The sequence below is a fragment of the Podarcis melisellensis genome (assembly GCF_964234715.1).
Source record: "Podarcis melisellensis genome assembly, chromosome: 5".
Classification (NCBI taxonomy): domain Eukaryota; kingdom Metazoa; phylum Chordata; class Lepidosauria; order Squamata; family Lacertidae; genus Podarcis; species Podarcis melisellensis.
In genome coordinates this window covers 95,104,015-95,120,732 of record NC_138537.1, presented here as the reverse complement: position 1 = coordinate 95,120,732, position 16,718 = coordinate 95,104,015, and the positions used below count along the sequence as shown (strand labels likewise).

The following is a 16,718-nucleotide window of genomic DNA, read 5'->3' as shown; positions in this document are numbered from 1 at the left end:
TCACCTGCCGCATAGCAAATTGTCACAACTTGTAAGGTTGCAGATAGGCTCTGGTTCAGTGATAGGGATGGGAGAACGCTCTCACCATCCCTGTGTGAAGGGTATTCCGTTAAAGGAATCCAGGGACTCGATGGTTTGGTCAACCCCTGATTGGGGGTTTTGCCTGAGTCCAGGGGGACATTTGGGTGGCGGAGATAGCCTGTCCCCAGCTTTGTGCTCATCCAGGGGGTTCACCCTTGGCTGACCTATGCTGGAACTCTGGGTCAGCGCTACCTGCATGGCAGGGAGCTAATTGAACCAGAGCCTATGCAACCAGTCACTTTCTGTAATCAATAAAGTTGTGGCCTAAATTCTGCCAAAAACCAAAACCAAAATTTGAGTCATGTGTTAATTTATTTAGGGGGGAGGTCTCTGCGTCTGAACAAGCAAATTTTATGACAACAAAACCTGCTTACAGGGATCGCCTTGGCTAAGTAAAGGTAAAGGTACCCCTGCCCGTACGGGCCAGTCTTGACAGACTCTGGGGTTGTGCGCCCATCTCACTCAAGAGGCCAGGGGCCAGCGCTGTCCGAAGACACTTCCGGGTCACGTGGCCAGCGTGACATCGCTGCTCTGGCGAGCCAGAGCCGCACACGGAAACGCCGTTTACCTTCCCGCTAGAAAGCGGTCCCTATTTATCTACTTGCACCCGAGGTTGCTTTCGAACTGCTAGGTTGGCAGGCGCTGGGACCGAAAGACGGGAGCGCACCCCGCCGCGGGGATTCGAACCGCCGACCTTTCGATCGGCAAGCCCTAGGCGCTGAGGCTTTTACCCACAGCGCCACCCGTGTCCACAAAAGTCCCCTAAACATCAGGGGACTGTTAGTTGACCTCTACAGAGAAAGATTACACTGTACACATTTTTGTTCCATATTGTCTGTCTACCTTACAGCTGAGCCCATTTTGGGGGCAATTTGGGAAGTGAGAGTTTAAAGAAATTTCCCATGCCCCCAGTAGCAGCTACTTTCAAATGAAGAAAATGGGTTTATAGAGTCTTGATGTTCTGTGATTAAAGAAGGGATGGGAGAGAAAGACAACCACTAAAGCCGAAATTCACTTACGTAGCTCGTCAAAATGTGTAGCTGCTCCCTCTGGACCTGGGATCGAGCAAATGAGCCTGGCTTTCAGGAACGTGGTCCACTTGTTTATCAGACTGCGCTGGCCCCCCATGTCGTTCTGATGGAAAAGAAATAATGTAATTTAATTTCTGCTGGAAAGAAAGGAAGACTTTCACCTAAACAGCTTGAAAAGGTGTAACAGGCCTGTTTTTCAGAAAGAAAACTTTTTCGGGGGAGGGGGAAGTTAGGAAAATGAAGAGATAATACAGCATTTTCTACACTGGATTGGAGCAGAATACTTAGCTGCAGGAGATTTTAACAAGCTGAGCAGCCATTTGTGGACTAGTGGGATCACTGTCACCCAGTGTACCCCCAGCACAAGCACCTCACCTTTCTCTGGGCCCGACATAGACAGATGAACTTCTTTTTCCATATGTAGGCTCCAGTCTGACACAGGTAGACTCAACTCATACAACTAACATGTCTCATAAAATCCTGGTAGCACCTATGCAATGAATCCTTGGATGGTTTTTGAGTAGAGCCTAGGTGGCCATCTGTCATGGATGCTTGAGCCGAGATTCCTGCACTGCAGGGGGTTGGACATGATGACCCCCAGGGGTCCCTTCCAACTCTATGAGTCTATGAATAGCAGCACCAGAAAAGAATATCTGAGAGGCAGGGGGTGAGAAGGGGCAAACAAAATATCTGATTGGAGGCGAGCTTTGTATCAACAGGATCAACTGGATCTCAGGCATTCCTGGTGATAGTACCTCTCTTTGGAATGACCTTCTCAGAGAAGGGCACCTGGCTGATAGCCTTGCAACTTTTTCTATATCGGAGTCCAACAATTTATTGGAGTCCAACAATACCTGGAGGACCACAGGTAAGCACACCAGCTCCAGACAATTGAACACAGATGCTAAACAACTGCACGTTGTACGAACAAGAGTTGTCTGGGATATGATTTTCATAGCTTCATTTTTCATCTCAGTTCTGTTCTTTAGTTCTTCCCCTTTCCAATGGTGTCTATGCCCTGGACACAGCTGATGGAAAACAGAAGGTCCTCAGTTGAGTGCAGGGGACAGCAGTGGGCTGATAATCTGCCTTTGTGCACCTTCTACAAAAAGTACATTTGGCCACAATGAATTCAGACTATAGGGTGCCACAGGGCTCTTAGTTGTCTTTACAATAAACCTCATTATATTGCTAGATAAAGCTCTTAAGGGTTTTCATTTCACTATGAATAACAACTTAATTAGCACCTACTGCTTAGTAGTCTCTTAAACTGTAAGGAAACCCTAGCGCTCCGCCTACAAGTGACTCCTTCCAAGGAACAAGAAAGTACCTATCAAAAGTCTGCTATTCACTTGTGCCTGGGTGTCAGAAGCACGTACAGGAAGGCTGCCAAATGTGAGGGAGATATTTAACCTTGGTCAATTACAGTAAAACTATAGTCACATGGAAAATCTGAACTGACTTTTTCGGGAGGGGAAGGAAAAGGTACTAAGAAATTCAGGGCAATTATATGCTAGGGAGACAATGTAACTATCTTGTAGACCATCATGAACAGTTCACCACTTCTCTGATCACAATCATATTTGGCAAGAAGAACTGGAATAACGGCACAGAGCTGCCTAAGAAAAGCACACCGCTTTCAGAAACATCCTATTATAACGTTTTAACAGTCAGACGCAAGCTGAAGCAAGTACTGCATCCATCAGCACCTTCAATGAAATTCAGAATCACATGGCTGGAAAGAGAAGCACATGTGGCTGGAATTCCTTGTTTCTTTATATCTGGTTATCATAAATTTGGGGTGGAGGCCTTTTCCAGCCTTTGGCCACATTTGATTCCCCCGTGGGCAAAACGTGTGGCACTGATGGGCCAAAAGGGGGCAGAACAATGGATGGTTTGACTCTGACTTTCATAGAGAAGGCTAGATTCCAGCCATGTGAAATAATAATAATAATAATAATAATAATAATAATAATAATAATAATAATAATACTGTAATAATAATTTATACCTCGCCCATCTGGCTGAGTTTCCCCAGCCACTCTGGGTGGCTTCCAATCAAGTGTTAAAAACAATACAGCATTAAAGCAAGATAGAGGTTAAGAACAAGGTTCAGGCTTGGTGAAAGCACTTGAGGAGGCCCCAATAGGGGCTGTGGCCTGTGAATCCACAGAGAGGATTGGACAGAGAAATCTTTATGCATTTTCTTTTTTCATGAAACCAGCCAAACTACCTCAAACAGGAGTTTTCTGTATGTGGGAATATGGGGGAATATGTGCACTATACATTTAAAGCAGCGTCACACCACTTTAAACAGTCACGGCTTCCCCCAAAGAGTCCTGGGAACTGAGAGCTGTGAGTTCCCTAGGAAAAGGAAAGGGCTGTTAAACCATTAGTTCATCTGCCCTCAGGACAAGAGAATGTCTCCCTGTCAGGCAGGGTCAGCCCAAGACATTTTGGCACCTGAAACAAACCACAAAATGGCGTCTCCCTCCTGCCTGCCAGGAGAGAGCTTTCCACAAATGGGGAGCCACTGTGGAAAAGGCCTGTCCTTGTGTTGCCACCCTCTGGACTTCTTGCTGAGGAAGCACATGAAGAAGGGCTTCAGAGGATGATTGCAGGATCCTGGTCAGTTCCTTTGAGGAGAGCCAGTCCTTGATGTACTGCGGTCCTTAACCATCACATGCTAATGCCAGGTCAATATGGGTGTTTGGGGCAGTTTGTTTTCAAAGACCTTGACACTCAAAAGGAAAGGTGAGCGTGCTCAGGGAGGTACCTAATTCAAAACTAGAAATGGAGACGCTTTGCCAGCAGGAACCACACTTTGAGCAACAGCTGCTCCTGAGAAAATGAAAGCAAATTGTGATGGCTGCAACCATTTGTTGCCCTCCAAGATGGAGTCTGGGTTCCAAACATAACATGAAGGATGTGCTGATGCCATGCTTGGCTAGGCTAGCTCACCCTGTTGGCTAACAGGAGAAAGAAAGATATCAGAGAATGCCAATGGGAGGCCTACTAGTCAATTATCAATATGAAACAGGTGCTTTCCATGTTAATCTTAGGCATTCATTTGAATCTTCTACTCAGTACTTTTTGAACTATGAGGCACATTCTGTAGAAGCAGCAAGAGAGGAGACATTTCCTCTCCTCCTGTGTGCCCCATGGCAATATGTCATTTTACAGAGATACATCACACACCTGCCAGTGGGAGATATGTGTCTCTCTCCCACTTGAGTATGATCTACAAACATAGGTAGAGGAAAAGCCAATGTATTTTGCTTCATCTTCATTGAGGCTCATGCAATCCACACCAGCCAGGTAAGTAAGCTGTACTGCACAGAACACAGCATGCAGACTTTGCAAATCACAACCACAGAAGAGAACAGATGCCAAGGGGGAAATTAAGAGAACATCTGCAGCTTGCCATTCCTAAATCTTACTGTAAGTCAAAATGACACACGTCAAGAAAGAACAGCTGAATGCATAGGAAGTTTTCTGGACATCAATCAAGCTGGAGGACACTGAGAAATGGAAATGCATTGCAGTTTAAAAGTAATAATTACAGAAAGCAGCTGTGTAAGTCAAACCAGACAACATGTGGAATTTGAAGAAGTTGCTTATTAATTAGTGCCTGCAGCAAGTTATGCAAAAGCATCTATCAAAGGAAATTCCTGGCAAGAACAGCAGGAAATAAATGAAAATCAAAAAGAAAGAAGCTCTTGAGTTCTCCTTGCATACGTAAGGAGAGAGTTGATATTACTGGCAAAAAGAAATACACCACACACACACACACACACACAGCTACAGTAGGTTGCATTAGAGAAAATTCTCTGGTCACATTTAATAAATTCCCTGAGCTATTCTATCCTGAAATGGACAAAGATGTTCTAATTTTCCCATCCCCGAAAAAGAGATCAAGTTTTTCACATATTAAAGAAAGAACAGCTAGATATAATCTGTTTGCAAGAAACCCATATTGCCAGGATACACAGGAAACTTTTGATAAATAAGAGATTAGGACTGGAATTTGTTTCCTCAGACAAAGTTAAGAAAAGAGGGGTGGTGATTTATGCCAAGGAAAAATGGGAACCAAAATTGATCTTTAAAGATGATGACGGAAGATACCTGGCAGTAGAAACTCAAATTCAAGGAGAAAAGATCTTAATTGTTGGAGTTTATGCACCTAATGAGGGGAAGGCAGAGTTCTTCAAGAAGTTGCATGAGACTTTAATGGACTTTATGGACTTTAAAATCATAATGATGGGAGATTTCAACGGAGTTGTCTCCACAAACATGGACAAGGCACAAAGACAAGTAATATCTAAGGACGGGAGACTACCAAAGACCTTCTTTGAACTCACTGACACCATGGACTTGATTGACATTTGGAGAACTAGGAACCCTCTGGAAAGAGAGGGAACCTTCTTCTCGGAAGCAAAAATGACCTGGACTAGAATTGATCAAATTTGGATTTCTAGCAGTCTGGCACCAAGAGTGAAAAAAACAGAAATCTGCACAAAAACCTGCTCTGACCATAATGCAGTCAAGATGGAAATGAAATTAACAACGGCTGGAACCTTCAGATGGAGAATGAATGACACCCTATTTAGAGATGAAGAAATTTATCAAAAGGCCCAAAAAATATTGAAGGATTACTTTGAGATAAATTTGAGAACGGAGGTGGAAAAAAGAACAGTATGGGACGCAAGTAAGGCCGTGATGCGTGGATTCCTAATTCAGCAAAATTCTATAAAAAGGAAGAAACAAAATGAGAGGAAGGAAAAGATTTTGAACCAGATAAAAGAAGGAGAAAAGAAACTGAGATCTAAACCGAAGTCTCATGAGATCTTAAGAGAAATAAAATATCATCAGACGCAATATATGGAATTGATGAATCAAGAAATAGAATGGAAGATAAAGCAAATGAGACAAAAGACATTTGAATCGGCAGATAAATGTGGGAAACTGCTGTCATGGCAACTGAAAAAGAGGCAAAAGTTAAACACTGTGACATCCCTGGAAATAGATGGGAAAATTATCAACAAACCAAATGAAATAAGTAATTGTTTTCAAAGCTTTTTCAAAAAACTTTATGCACAAGGGCCTACAAACGAACAAGAAATAGAGGAATTTGTTAAAAAATATGGACTATCAAAGATTTCAGAACAAAATAAAAGGATTTTGAATGAAAAAATTACAGAACAAGAAATAGAGGGTGCCATCCAGAATATGAAATTGGGGAAATCACCAGGACCAGATGGTTTGACTGCGAAATACTACAAAGATCTTAAAGAATGGCTAATACAGCCATTGAAGGAAGTATGCAATCAGATATTAGAGGGGAAAAAGGCTCCCGAATCGTGGAAAGAAGCATTCATCTCACTTATACCGAAGACAGAAACTGAGAAACATCAAGTTAAAAACTACCGCCCTATATCACTCTTGAATGTGGATTATAAAATTTTTGCAGACGTTTTGGCAAAAAGATTTAAGAGAGTTTTGGTGGAGGAGATTCATAAGAACCAAACAGGCTTTCTCCCAGGGAGACATATGTCAGAGAATGTGAGGAACATTATAGACATTTTGGAGATGCTAGAGGTAGACATTAATAGGAAGGCAGTTCTGATCTTTGTGGACGCGGAGAAGGCCTTTGACAACATTTCTTGGAAATTTATGAAGAAGAATCTCCATGGGATGGGGGTAGGCCAAGGGTTTGAAAACGGTATAGGTGCAATATATTCTGAACAAAGAGCGAAACTAATTGTGAACAATGTGGTAATGGATGAAATATCAATAGAGAAAGGTACACGACAGGGATGCCCTATATCCCCTTTACTGTTTATATCTGTCCTGGAGGTTTTATTAAACATGATTAGGAAGGACCAGCTGGTAAAAGGAATACAGGTCGGATCCAAACAATATAAGTTAAGGGCATTTGCAGATGACTTAGTGCTAACTTTGCAACAGCCAGAAGCTAGTACCAAAAGAGTTTTAGAATTAATGGAGATATTCGGCCAGGTCGCAGGATTCAAACTGAACAAACAGAAAACAAAGGTGCTGGAAAAAAATTTAACAAAAGAGGAGAAAGATAGGTTTCAAAGTGAAACTGGGTTGGAAATAGGAAAAAAGGTTAAGTACCTGGGGGTAAATCTGACATCAAAAAATGTGAATCTATTTAAGGATAACTATGAAAAATGCTGGACAGAAGTTAAAAAAGATCTAGACATATGGTCTAGGCTGAAACTCTCCTTGTTAGGCCGAATTGCTGTTATTAAGATGAATGTATTGCCAAGAATGTTGTTTTTATTTCAGACGTTGCAGATTCTAGACAAAATGGACTGTTTCAAGAAGTGGCAGAAAGACATATCTAAATTTGTCTGGCAGGGCAAAAAGCCCAGAATAAAATTTAAGATCTTAACTGATGCAAAAGATAGAGGGGGCTTTGCCCTGCCGGACTTAAGACTTTATTATGAATCAGCAGCCTTTTGCTGGTTGAAGCAATGGCTACTTCTTGAAGACACAGACATTCTTGATCTGGAAGGATATGACAATAGCTTTGGTTGGCATGCATATCTGTGGTAGGACAAGGTAAAGATTTATAAAAGTTTTAAAAACCATATTGTCAGGAAAGCATTGTACAATGTTTGGAATAGATATAAGGATTTACTGGAAAGTAAAACTCCTAGGTGGTTGTCACCAATGGAAGCGAAAGCAGTGAAAAAAATTAACATGGACTCTAATTGGCCTAAGTATTGTGAAATTTTAGAATATGATGGCGAAAAACTGAAGCTACAAAGTTTCGAGAAGCTAAAGCATAAAGTTCGAGATTGGTTACACTACCGTCAGATAAATGAGATGTTTAAGCAGGACAGGAAACTTGGTTTTCAGAAGGAGAGGTCAAAGTTAGAAACAGAATTGTTAGAATCCAATACTAAAAATCTATCTAAAATGTATAATTTGCTGCTGAAATGGAATACACAGGATGAAACAGTGAAATCAGCTATGATTAAATGGGCACAGGATATTGGTCATGACATTATGTTTGACGACTGGGAACAGTTATGGACCACCGGTGTTAAATTTACGGCATGCAATGCCCTGAAAGAGAATATAATGAAAATGATCTATAGGTGGTACATGACCCCAGTCAAACTTGCAAAGATCTATCACCTGCCCAATAACAAATGTTGGAAATGTAACGAGGCTGAAGGTACTTTTTACCATCTTTGGTGGACCTGCCCAAAGATTAAGGCCTACTGGGAAATGATCTATAATGAAATTAAGAAAGTCCTTAAGTGGACATTTGTTAAGAAACCGGAGGCTTTTCTCTTGGGCATGGTCGGCCAATTGGTACCAAAGAAGGATAAGACATTCTTTATGTATGCAACCACAGCAGCAAGAATCCTGTTGGCAAAGTATTGGAAGATGCAAGAATTACCTACTCTGGAAGAATGGCAATCGAAGGTGATGGAATATATGGGATTGGCAGAGATGACCGGCAGAATCCGTGACCAGAGGAAAGAGACAGTGGAAGAGGACTGGGGGAAATTTAAAACATATCTAAAAAACTACTGTAAAATTGTGGACTGATAAGATGTTAAGGGGTAGGAAACAAAGAATTACAGCTGTAAATCTTAAACTTTAAGAAAACTTAAAAGGGACTTGACTAAAGACTGATCGATGAGTTGCTCGAAAAAATGGTAAAACAAGGATGTGGCGAAGGGAAGGCATGGGGAAGTCAATTTTTGTTGTTTGTTTTTAATGTTTGTGTTTGTTTTGTTTGTTCTTATTATGTGAAAAAAAACCAATAAAAACATTTTAAAAAAAAAAGATGTTCTAATTTTCTTAGCTCCATAAGCTTATTTACTTTAAATGCACCATTACATTTGTGGTTTCCCAGTAACAGTACTTTGCCTCAGTAAATCCATCATTGCTCACAATGCTTGCCTGTAGAAAACCAAGTCCCTGCCACAAGGTTCAAGTGTGAATTGTGCATTGTGAACAGGATGGGCTGTTTAAATAGTTGCTGTTATTACAGTATTGACCAGCAGCAAGAGACCATTTTGTGCAGATATAAACACAATATTTAAAGAGAGTCATTGACCACAATAAGCTGTGGCATGGGAATCTATTTACCCAGAGTTCATTATGGGATTGACTACTCCACCAGGATAAATTGCAGATTCTTTTGGACATTTCCTAAAAACTTAGCAGCCTAGGATAAGATGAACCTGGCCAACATCCAGAGACATAAAAATTGAGAGAACTGCTGTGCTCTTCCTAATACATTGTTAGACTGCCATCATTTTGTTGAACCAGAAGAGTGTGCAATTCTAACCGTATTACCAACACGGGAAAAAGCATCATTACTCTAATGTTACTGTAAACATGTAACGTACTTTAATGCAGAGTGGTATTAATATGTTTCTGTGTGGACATGTGGCAGGGAATACCAGGATACTGCCTCAATTTTGACAATTTTGTGGTCATGGGGGGTGGGCAGGCCAGCCCACCCATAAAGTGGACTGAAGCAACCACCTCAGGCAGCAGAATCCCACAGGGGATGCACAGAGAGATCTTGTGAAAGTTCAGTGAGATCTTATGCAATCTTGTTAGAAACTGCTGCCATGTGACCGTGGTAAGCGAGGCTTTGATGGTAGGGTGGCCCATTCCCAACATTGCCTCAGGTGGTGAAACAGGACAGGCCACCCATGGAGGGTGGTAATTTTTGGGTGGAGCAGCTGAAGTCTAGTTACTTGGTCTCCACCCTCCTTCTTGACCCCTCCACTCCTCAGAAGTGCCTGCCTCCTTATTTGCTGGGCTCCCTCGTTCAACTGTGCTGTTGCATAGCTCCAGGTCGATCCAAAATTAGACCATGCTCATCCATTTCTTTATTATGGATGAAGGGCAGGTACCACTGACATCTGGGTGGGTGATCTAGGTGAGACTGACCTAACTCTGGAATGCCTGACTGGATCCTCAGTGCAGAACAAGGCAAGACTGGAGGGTCAGGCAGGGTGTGTCACCATGGACCTCAGGAGTTCCACCTCCTTCAAAAGAAAACCTGTTGACCCCAGGATGGGCTTAGAGGGTTTGCGTTCAGTGTTGGGTGTGAGAGAGAAATAGAAATGCTGTTGGAGTACTCACCACCACATGGGAGCCAATGAGAGCCAACAATTCTCAACCCATGAGCAATGTCCAGGGGCTACCTCAACGGGAGACCCAGTCTAACACATCGACCGGGGCATACTCTTGATGTAGCCTTTGCCATGAATGATGTGAGGGGTGGCCTGAAGACAAGAGGGTACAGTGCCCCCCTTCATCATTGTCTGGATGGGTGGGAGTCATTCCCATTTGGTGGGTGTCAAGACCATTTGTAGGCTTCTTTTTGCTCTTCATTTCATTAGACTTCATCAAGGAGCCTGGTAGATTCAGTCTTATATTCTGGTAAAATGCCTCCCTTCTTTTACTTTCTCCATTTCACAGAAATTGTACTAGAGACAATTCTACATTGCGTACTTGGACTTCCTAATTTGAAATCACTCCAAAAATAATTCAGGGGAGGAAAACTTCCGGACATGATGTGAAAATATTTTCGAACTCAGGAGTCAGGTTTTCCGCAGCTAACCCCATAATTCGGCACATCTGATGTGAGAAAATTACAGCTCTAAAAAAGTAATGGGAAGTCTGCAAGGCTGGCCAGCAATGGGAGCTAAAATAATCTCTCACACATAGTTCAAACAAAAGCTGTTTCCAGAGCTGATGTGGTTCACTCATTCAACATTCCTTCCCTTCACTTGCTGTTTCCACTGCTGTAAAAGGTTGATAATTGCAAGAAAAAATTATGTGATATGTATTTGTTTTTATACAATTTTATTTCAATTTATATTTTTTTTGATGTGCGGATGGTACAATTCCTTGAAGTTTGAACCAGTTTTGCCTTCTGGTTTAACCATCAACACCTTGCTCTAACAGGTCTCTAGTATGAGGATTTAAGAAGGCAGTAAATTACAGAACTGGTTCAATAAACATGTGTCTGCTTATTTCTCTGGAACCACCAGACTTCTCTTTTATGGCCCACCGATATGTCAACAACGAGGATAAACTAGGAATACTGAAAATATAGATGTGAATTTAAGGGGGTGGGGTAATTTCTATGAGTTCTATCTAACCCTTTCCTGCCCCAGTGCACCCCCACATCACCCCAAAGATCTACTCCAGCAGATTCATGGGGAGGAGAGCTTCTGGCATCCCTTGAGCAGGCTCAGGCAGGCTCCGAATACATCTGAAGGACTCAGTAATTGAGATCTGTTGCTGAAGCCCAGTAACTGCAGATTTTGGCACCACCCCTCTGTGCCATCAAAGGAGTCCTCAGAAACATTATTGCATATAATCCATACAGGTAAATCCATCTGCTGCAGGTGCTTGTGTTTAATCCTCCTTGAATGTATACCTCCAGCAACGTGGCTGCTGCTGGATCCACAGTTGCTCTCAAGCTGGTCCAGATAAGTGCAAAAGGGTCTGCCAACCCAACCCCTCGCAACTATGGGATGGCAGCAACTGCCAAGGCAACATCAGCCATGCAGGTAAAAGGACAAAAACAAGTATTTTAAAGCTGTCTTAGGTAAGGATAGGCCCATCCATCAGTTCTGGTTTCTTTCTGTTTCTCATTTTTCCAATCTTCAGTTCTCCTCATTTCTACATTGATAGTTTATTGTTTCTTTTTAAAAGTCCTCATCAAAATTCAGCAGCAGCTTAGGGCAATTTTCTCCTAATAGCCACATTCCCCCCCCCATGCAATTTTGCCTAAAATACACAATTTTGCTAAGTAGCCCCTCACCCAATATAATGCATTCTGTATGTTAGTTTCAATAATATATGCTCCGATCCTTAACTTTAGGCCTCTTCTACCCATATGGCAGTATGTTCTGGTGGCAGGCCTAGCCCTCCTGGAAGGCAAGGGGAGACAACCACCTCAGATGGCAGGGTCCACAGAAGCAGTAGACTCCAAGGTAGATCTTTATCCCTTCTTCCCGATGTTGATCTTGTTGGTTTCTGCTTCCCTCACTGAGCAGCAGAAGTGCTTGTCACGAGACAGGTTGTTTACATTCCACAGAGTCTGTACTGTTGGGTTCCCACGGGAATGGGAGACTGGATGTGACGTACACTGGTTTCCTGTTTTTCACTGTTCTTTGCAGTTTCAGTTTGTGATTCTCTCCGTGCCTTAGAGGAGAGATGACGCTTTCTCTGCTCCAGCAGAGGGAAGATGTTTTTCTGTAACTTACCAGCTTTGAACTGTAAATAAAGTAGTATAGAGCATGTTGGCTCATACTTCTCATCATTCCGCTGTGCACTGGACACTGCTTATCAACTACATTTGGTTATGGGCCCAGAAAAATGCAGTGTTTTGGAGTTGGTCTTCAGAAGTCGGGCTCCTGGCAAAGCAACAAAGGAGCAAGGAGACAAAGTGCCGGCAAAGCATCGGAAAGCAGCAGAGAGACGGAACGCACGGTATCTGCTCTGCGCGTCAAGATGATTGATGAAGGTATGTGCTACTGCTCCGGGCAGCCTGCCAGCTTCTAATTAATGGCTTTATGGCTGGACTTTGAACTTTTATAGCCGGTTTTGCCGCGGCACAGGCAAATGGCTCAAAGGGACGCTATGCTGGGGGAAAACGAAAGTAAAGTGCTGTTGTTTCAAAGCAGCTGCAAATGTGACGCAGCAAAAATTAAAGGGCAACATTGAGAAAGCACTTGGGGACTATCACTTTTGAGCTTGCTTTTGGAATGCAGTTTGAAACAGCTGCAGATAAGCAACGTAGCATACAGAAAGCAGCACAGGCAAGGCAGAGGCTGTTTTGAGATTGCCTTTGGATTGAAGCAGCTGTACACAGAAGCAGCATGTATACAGCAGCTTGATTTAAAGCAGCAGACATGACGCAGAAGGCGAATGCCAGAGTCATGATGGCCCTTCAGGATGCTTGTGGGATTCCTAAGCTCAATAAGAAAAATTACGCGGACTGGGTTTTGTATGCAGAGGCAATTCTGCGGAAAGAGGGTCTGTTTGAGGTGATTACAGACAACCCCCCCAGCTCCAATTACAGATGCATGGGAAGCTAAGGATTCCAAAGCAAGGGGAACTCTTACGTTGATAGTATCCCCAGAAGAGCTCTGTCTATTGCGTGATAAGACCTCAGCCAAAGAAATTTGGGATGCTTTGAAAGAGGCTCACTTAAGGACAGAAGCTGGGTCCACTATGTTTTACTTCAACAAGCTGCATAATATGGCTCTTGCTGAAGGTGGAGATGTGCGTATACATCTGATGGAGATGCAGAATCTGAGACATGAGCTGCAACAGAGAGGACTCAACTTTCCAGAGGCTGTGTATTCCTTCATGATACTACAATCTTTGGGTTCAGGTTGGGAGTCTGTTGCAACTCAGATTGCTGTACAGCCAACTGCTCAGCTGACAGTGGACTATGATACTGCCATGATTCAGACTGAAGCAGATCGCCGAGGTGATAGCTGCATGGGAAAGGGGGAGTCTTCACAGACGTCATCCCATAGTGCAGTGGAACCACCAGATGGCGCCAAAGCTTTGAAGGCAGTGAAATGCTACTCGTGTGGACGTCTAGGCCATATGAAGAGGGAATGCAAATATCCCAGGGCCAAGACAGAGCAGCGCAGCGGAAGCTCATCGCGTGGAAAAGGCCAGAGCAAAGGCAAAGGTCCGGTGTCCAGGACAACGCAGCACAAGGCAATGGTCTCACGCTTCGCTCCAAAGGTTGCAAAGGTTGCAGAGGTTGCTGAGGTCCAGAAGAAGTCTAGATCTTTTTTCGTTGTTGATTCAGCTGCAACGCATCACATGTGCAACGATAAGCGACTGTTCGTGTCTTTTACACCGCAGGAAGGTGCGATTCACCAGGCGGATGACCACACAATCCCCAGTAAAGGCTACGGAACTGTTGTTCTTCACAGTTTGGACTTATCGATACAGGACGTGCTTTATGTGCCGGACGCGAAACATAATCTGCTTAGCGTTGGACAGCTGATGGAGCGGAAAATAGACGTTTCCTTTAAAAACAAAAGATGCATCATCACCAAGAAAAATGATTATCAATTGTATGCTGAATTTGTTGATTGTTTATTTCTTTTGTATTATGATGATGTTGTGCAAGATGACACTTGTTGCATTGCAGGTTCTAACAAAAGTTTGCATGCAGAATGTATTCACGATTTTCACAGGAAATTTGGACATTTGCATTTTGAGGCAGTATCAAAAATGCCTGCCTTGGTTGAAGGTATGACTATTAAACCCTGCAGGTACCACATGAAGTGCAAGGCATGCGCAGCAAACAAGGTGAAAATGGCTGCGAAAGGTAAGGTGCCTACTAGGCAAGCTACAGAACCATACCAAATTATTCATGCTGATTTGGTTGGACCACTAGCGCCCTCTTTGGGTGGAAATAGGTACTTCATGGTTCTCATTGATGCATTTTCCAGGTATATTTATGTGTACAATCTCAAGCAGAAATCAGAGGCTTTTCCTAGGTTCAAGGAATTCTGTGCTTGGTTGGGAAATGTGCATGGTAAGAAGATTAAAATTCTTTTCACCGACCGGGGGGGAGAGTTCACTTCTCAGCAGTTTGAAGCTTTTCTGGCTGAGAAAGGAATTCAACATGATTTGTCTAGTCCTCGCTCGCCATGGCAGAATGGGCTTGCGGAACGAGCAAATCAAACATTGCTTCAAGGGTTAAAAACCTTGCTGCATGATGCAAATCTTCCAAAGAGTTATTGGGCCGAAGCTCTCTCATGTTTCACTTACAGTTATAATCGCAGGTTATCTTCAGCGATTGGTTGTACCCCCTATGAGAAGATGTTTGGCAAGAAGCCATACATCAAACACATGAAAATTTTTGGTTCGGACATGTGGGTTCACTCACCACAAAACTCCAAGTTAGACAAGCGTGGTTTGCATGGTATCTTTCTAGGTTATCAGAAAGGGTCTTACAGAATAATGATGACTGAGTCTAAGGAGATTAAGCTCACAAGAAGTGTTGAGTACAATGCCAAGTGGGGGGAGAATGTGGGAATTTTCCAATGTTATCCTGATGACAGTGATGAGACTGAGGATAGTCAAAAGCAACCGCAACAACCCACACCCACTGATGAAGGTTCTGATTCTGAGTCTGAAACTGAATCAGATGATTCAGAGGATTTCAAGAGTGCGAAAGCCTCTATGCGACCCTCTGAAAGCTCTGATCAGGAATTGGAGGAACCATTGTTCACAATAGGTCACTTTTCTCCTAAGAAGGAAGAGGAGAGTGTTGAAGATCTAAGGCTAATTCGCAGGTCACAGAGAGCCACAAAAGGCAGACCTCCAAAGAGATTTGCTGATGAGTTTGCCAAGATAGCAGTAACAGCTGTTAAAAGCTCCAAGAAGGTTTTTGAACCTTCAAGTTTCCAAGAAATCCAGGATTTGGATTCAAAGGAAGCTGAGCCATGGTTAAATGCCATGAAGGCTGAGCTTGATTCCTTGGAAAGGAACAAAACATGGGACCTTGTTCCAGTAGTTCCAGGAATGAAATTGCTTGGAAGCAAATGGGTCTTCAAAGCGAAGACTGATCAAAATGGAAAGATAGTCAGACACAAAGCCAGGTTGGTAGCCAGAGGATTTGCACAGGTACCAGGTGAAGACTATCATGAGACCTACTCACCCACAGTGAGGTATGAGAGCATTAGGCTTATGCTCAAGCTAGCTGCAGAGGAGAATCTACACATTAGTCACCATGATGTGAATACAGCTTTTCTGTACGGATCTCTACATGAATCACTTTATATGCTTCCACCTGATGGCGTACAGGTAAAACAGGGATTTGTTTGTGCTCTGAAAAAGTCAATTTATGGTCTCAAACAAAGTGCACGGTGTTGGCACACAAAACTCACTGAAGTATTGTTTTCTCTAGGTTTTAAGCAAGGGAAATCTGATCCATGTGTATTTGTCAAAGAGGAGGGGCAAAAGAAACTGTATTGTTTGTTTTATGTTGATGATCTTTTATTCTTTTGGGAAGATGTCACAATGTACAATAACGCCCTAGCTCAACTGAAAGAGCACTTTGACATGAAAGATCTTGGTGAGGTAAACAACTACCTATCTCTGGAAATAGAGAGAGATCAAGATGGTAACATTCTAGTACACCAGTCACGGAAAATTGCTGATGTGTTAAGCAAACTAAACCTGATGGATGCTAACCCTGTAGACACACCGATGACAACAGGTTATCAGGTAGATGACACTGAAGAAGCATTTTCTGACACTACACTGTACAGAAGTGTGCTAGGCAAGCTAAACTTCATTGCCAGATGTTCAAGACCAGACATTGCTGTAAGCTGTAATTTGCTAAGCAGACAAGTCAACAATCCTACTGTTAAGGATTGGAAAGCTCTGAAACGCATAGCGCGGTATTTGAAAGGCACTATGCATTACAGACTGAGATTTAACAATCAGAAGTCTGGTGGTCTTGAGATATTTGCAGATGCAAGTTTTGGAAGTGACACTACAGACAGGAAAAGTACGTCTGGAGTTTGCTATAAGTACAATCAGGGT

General features: G+C 42.8%; 1 protein-coding gene across 1 annotated transcript in view; it reads right to left on the bottom strand.

Moving 5' to 3' along the window:
- Positions 1–16,718, bottom strand: part of SEMA3D (semaphorin 3D) — a 182,451-nt gene that overhangs the window by 59,036 nt on the left and 106,697 nt on the right. Inside the window, exon 9 of the mRNA XM_081911730.1 lies at positions 1,101–1,215. Coding sequence (XP_081767856.1) covers positions 1,101–1,215 — 115 coding nt within the window. The remainder of the gene's footprint in view (positions 1–1,100; positions 1,216–16,718) is intronic.